This window comes from Pseudomyrmex gracilis, unplaced genomic scaffold, assembly GCF_002006095.1.
Source record: "Pseudomyrmex gracilis isolate BER0280 unplaced genomic scaffold, ASM200609v1 scaffold_4351, whole genome shotgun sequence".
Lineage (NCBI taxonomy): Eukaryota > Metazoa > Arthropoda > Insecta > Hymenoptera > Formicidae > Pseudomyrmex > Pseudomyrmex gracilis.
Genome location: NW_018024935.1, coordinates 1 through 4792, shown reverse-complemented (window position 1 = coordinate 4792; position 4792 = coordinate 1). Strand labels below are relative to the sequence as shown.

At 34.1% G+C, this 4792-nt stretch overlaps 1 protein-coding gene across 2 annotated transcripts; it reads left to right on the top strand.

Annotated features, from left to right (window-relative positions):
- The first annotated feature begins 535 nt into the window (after positions 1-535).
- On the top strand, positions 536-3180 carry LOC109863354 (probable elongator complex protein 3). 2 transcript variants are annotated; one of them, XM_020443604.1, is made up of 9 exons: positions 536-627; positions 717-958; positions 1050-1253; positions 1424-1677; positions 1748-1937; positions 2012-2229; positions 2355-2615; positions 2705-2886; positions 3030-3180. In XM_020443604.1, exons 1-9 carry the CDS (start codon positions 606-608, stop codon positions 3104-3106), a joined length of 1650 nt encoding a protein of 549 aa, XP_020299193.1. In that variant the 5' UTR covers positions 536-605; the 3' UTR covers positions 3107-3180. The 2 variants fall into 2 exon arrangements, with proteins under 2 accessions (XP_020299193.1, XP_020299194.1); XM_020443605.1 differs by lacking the exon at positions 3030-3180 and having other exon boundaries at positions 2734-2864.
- Positions 3181-4792: the final 1612 nt, after the last annotated feature.

Here is a 4792-nt window from a genome sequence, read left to right as displayed (position 1 = left end):
TAGTTCGCACGGCGCTCGTTGGCGCTACGAGCAACCGCCCCGCTTGCCCCCCGATCCCCGCGCCTATTCCGCGATTCAGTGACGCGTTGTGTACTATCTAGTTAAGTCCCCTTATTCTTACTTCGTGGATAAAACCTATGCTCGCTCTATAAGTGTTGCATCAGCCATACCGGTTGGATGTGCGTAGTTACGCTTAGATATTTTTGGACAATTCTCGGTGTTTTTACACCGACTTTTTCGGTTTATCATTAATTTTAACGAACGTACAACTCCGTGGCTTGTACCCAAACCACGGTTTAGGACCTGTGTCACGATTTTTAAAGACTTAGAATGGCGTATGGACTAGCTTGAAACGGTCCTTTGAGCCATATATGCACCAAACCAAACCTATGCTCGCAAAAATCGCTGTGACGGTTACTGAGCACGTTAAAAAGACTATATAAAAAAAAAACTCAATCTCTTTTAGACTCATGTAAATATTGTGGGTCTTGTGTTCGAGACAAGATAGAAATATATGCATATATACACGAATAATAGGAAACAAATATATTATTCGTAAACAACTATAATTATTCTTTACACACGTTGCAAATTAAGTGCTAATCATGGTGAAGAAGAAGCAGATCGGTAGGTCTATTACATATTGTACATAGTTTATTTAATTTTATAGGTTTTGTACATTAAAATTTGAATTCATCAACAATGTCTGTGTTCAGAATCTAAACTGAACAAGGAAGAGCTTATGCTATTGACAATTGGAGAGATAATTCAAGAATTACTGAGAGGATACCAGGAAAATAAAGATGTCAACCTAAACAAACTAAAGACACGAATTGCTGCAAAACATGGTTTGGATTCTTCACCAAAATTGGTGGACATTATTGCTGCAGTGCCTGCTGAATTTAAAGATATACTAATACCGATGTTGAAAGCTAAACCTATTAGAACTGCTAGCGGAGTTAGTTTGTATTTTGATTTACTCTTGTTTATATTTATCTTTATTTTTTGAAACAGCAGAAAAAGACACAAAAATTATTGGACTGTTACAGATTGCTGTTGTAGCAGTGATGTGTAAACCACACAGATGTCCACATATCAACATGACAGGAAACATCTGTGTTTATTGTCCAGGAGGACCAGATTCTGATTTTGAATATTCTACACAATCTTATACTGGATATGAGCCTACGTCAATGAGAGCAATACGTGCTAGATATGATCCTTATTTGCAGACTAGACATCGTGTTGAGCAGGTAAAATAAATATTTTCATGTGGTTTTAGTTTGCACTTAACATTCCTGAAAACAATATGTTACATTTTCAATAAATACATACACACACAAAGTCTCTCAAACAGTCAGAATTCTTGCTTTAATATATTTGAGCTTCTTATTTAGCTCATTGTTGGTGCGTTATATTTTAGTTGCAACAATTAGGTCACAATGTTGACAAAGTGGAGTTTATCATTATGGGAGGAACCTTCATGTCTCTGCCAGACGAATATAGAAATTATTTTATACAAAATCTACACGACGCATTATCTGGTCATAGAAGCAGCAATGTCGAAGAGGCAGTCCAATACTCTGAACGCAGTCGCACCAAGTGTATCGGAATCACTATTGAAACCAGACCTGATTACTGTCTGAGAAAACATCTTTCGGATATGTTACGTTACGGGTACGTTCAGTTTTTAGACAATATTTAGCCTCGTTGTTCGATTTTAAATGTGAAATAATTATTTTAATAGATGTACGCGTTTAGAAATTGGTGTACAATCTGTGTACGAAGACGTGGCACGCGACACCAACAGAGGACACACAGTGCGCGCCGTGAGTGAGAGTTTTCAATTGGCGAAAGACGCTGGATTCAAAGTGATAGCTCACATGATGCCAAATTTGCCGAATGTCGATCTTGAGAGAGATGTACAGCAATTTGTTGTAAGTAACTTTTTCAACTTCTGTACGTTAATTTTCGTTTTAAATATTAAAATATCCTCTGTATATATTTTTAGGAATTTTTCAGAAATCCCGAGTTTAGAGCGGATGGTTTGAAGATTTATCCGACGCTCGTTATACGCGGTACCGGTTTGTACGAATTGTGGAAAACTGGAAGATACAAGAGCTACGAGCCAAGCGTGCTCGTTGATTTTATAGCTCATATTCTGTCTTTGATACCACCTTGGACACGTGTCTATCGTGTGCAACGCGATATTCCTATGCCGTTGGTAAGGTAAATATAACACAAATAGTAATCAAAAATAAATAGAAAACTCTAAAAAACGATCTAGTTTTTGTTGTTGAACAGAGACTTTAAGATTTAAAATTGTTCTTTTTATATGTTAAAAAAAAAAACAGTTCTGGCGTGGAGCATGGAAATCTACGTGAATTAGCGCTGGCCAGAATGAAGGATCTAGGGACGCGATGCCGCGACGTAAGGACACGCGAGGTTGGAATTCAGGAGATTCACAACAAAGTGAAGCCCTACGAAATAGAGCTTATACGGCGCGATTATGCAGCCAACAAAGGATGGGAAACGTTTTTGTCATACGAGGATCCCGATCAGGATATCCTAGTCGGCTTGCTCAGGTTGAGAAGGCCTTCCGACGATACGTTCAGGTATGATTTTCACGCGAGAAATTTAAAAAAATTTATATAAAATTCTGCATGTACAAAGTTTTTTATCACAATTAACACTCGTTGTGTAGACCGGAATTAAAAGGATCAGTTTCCATAGTGCGAGAGCTTCACGTTTACGGCAGCGTGGTGCCCGTTAGCGCTCGCGATCCCACAAAGTTTCAGCATCAGGGTTTCGGCACTCTTCTGATGGAAGAAGCGGAGCGCATAGCAAGAGAAGAACATTACTCTAAGAAAATTTCTGTAATTTCAGGTACGTTATCTAGAACCGTGATATTTTATAGTATTTACATTATTTAATTGCGTATATTTGCATTAATTATTTAAATTTAATAAGCTAAGTAACAATTGAATAATTTATGTATTAAATAAAGACTTATTTTTTTACACTTATAGGTGTTGGCACTCGCAATTATTACAGAAAATTAGGTTACGAACTAGATGGTCAATTCATGTCTAAAATGCTTATATAATAAACTGTATATGTACATGTAACAAACATTGATTTGTAAGTTAACTCTATACCAAATAAATATTTTTACTGAGATATTATTATAAAATTTTACTGAATTTTTTTGAGAGTATTAAATTTATTACAGACTATACATATATATGTATATAGGACTTTTCGACTATATATATACATAATCGAAAAGTCCTATATCATTTTGCGAGATTCGCAATAGTTACCGAGATCTTAATTAACAAAGATCCGCGAATAAATATGCACCGGACTGTCTTATGCGCACAAGACAGCCCGCTGGGTTTCAAGCGATTACCTTTTATCATGTATATGTTATTATAGTATATGCTATTATATTAGTTCCTCCCATATGTTTCTACGGGTAACACCGTGATGCATGCTTATTCGCGGATTTTTGTTACTTAAGATCTTGGTAATTATTGCAAATCTAGCAAAATGGATTTTTTTATTTCAGATATGTGGATGACAGTTTTGACCGCTCCATTTAATGAATTAAATGACTTACTTAATATTTTAATAATTATGACGAGAGATTAAAATTCACTAGAGATACAGGATAATTTTTCTCTGAGTTTCCTGGATGTAGAACTAATTGTTTCTAATGTAACAATAATGAGATTGTTAGCGACTGGTTCCATAAATGTACTTTTTCAGGAAAATATCTGAATTTTTACTCAGCTCATCCTGTATCTCAAAAAATAGAAATCATTATTGATATGACAGGATAGAGTCTTATTATTATCACACCCTAAATTTAATGAGAAGAATCTACATTTCATGATTAATATTCTTATTTTAAATAACTATTTATTAAATTTGATTTTCAAAGTTTTAAATAATTGCATAAAATTTCTAGTTAATAATAAGCTTAATTCACAAAATAATGTACCAATAAACTCTGATATTTCTATTAAAAATTTTTTGTAATTCCGTTTATAAACGGTCTTTCTCTCGCAATCTCTAAATATCTTAAAAACAAAAAGAAAAAGAACTTTACTAGCTTTCCATAATTTTAATAAATTAAGTAGACATATAAGAGTTCTTAAAGATTTGCTAGATCTCGACCAACAAAAAAATGTAATTTATAAATTACTATGCGACGATTGCGATGTCTTCTACGTTGGTCAAACAATGAGGAAGCTCAGGACGAGGGTACATAAGAATCAATTGAATCGCAATATTGAGAATATCTCTATGTTGTTACTCAACATCGTATTGACACAGATCATGATTTTGATTGGAAGGATGCGCAGATTTTAGATAGTGAACCAGCTTATTTTAAGAGATCCGTATCTCTGAAATGGTTCATATAAAAATGCAAAAAACTTCTATTAACATCATGTCAGATACAAACAAACTCAAAGCGTAGTTTTCTTTTCTAGAATTATATAAGTTGAAATAATCGTTTGTCTTGTTTGTTTTTCTCATTACTTTTCTCAATTTGTGTACGAGGTTTATCATATGTGTGTGTGTGAACCAGGGACTTATACCGAATACCGATATGCAAAATATCGGTATGACGTCATACCGATATACGATAATACCGGTATATTTACCCATATTTACCTATATTTACCGATAATTTTTTCGTGATTTTTTAAAAGTAATATCTTAAAACTATAAGTGTTGTCATTATGTTGATAACACTTTTTAATAATACAATGTTTATAAAAAA

Coding starts and splice junctions, on each gene's coding strand:
- LOC109863354 (XM_020443604.1), top strand. CDS start 606: ATGGTGAAGAAGAAGCAGATCG. Junction 628..716: donor GGTGAAGAAGAAGCAGATCG/GTAGGTCTATTA, acceptor GTCTGTGTTCAG/AATCTAAACTGAACAAGGAA. Junction 959..1,049: donor CTATTAGAACTGCTAGCGGA/GTTAGTTTGTAT, acceptor GGACTGTTACAG/ATTGCTGTTGTAGCAGTGAT.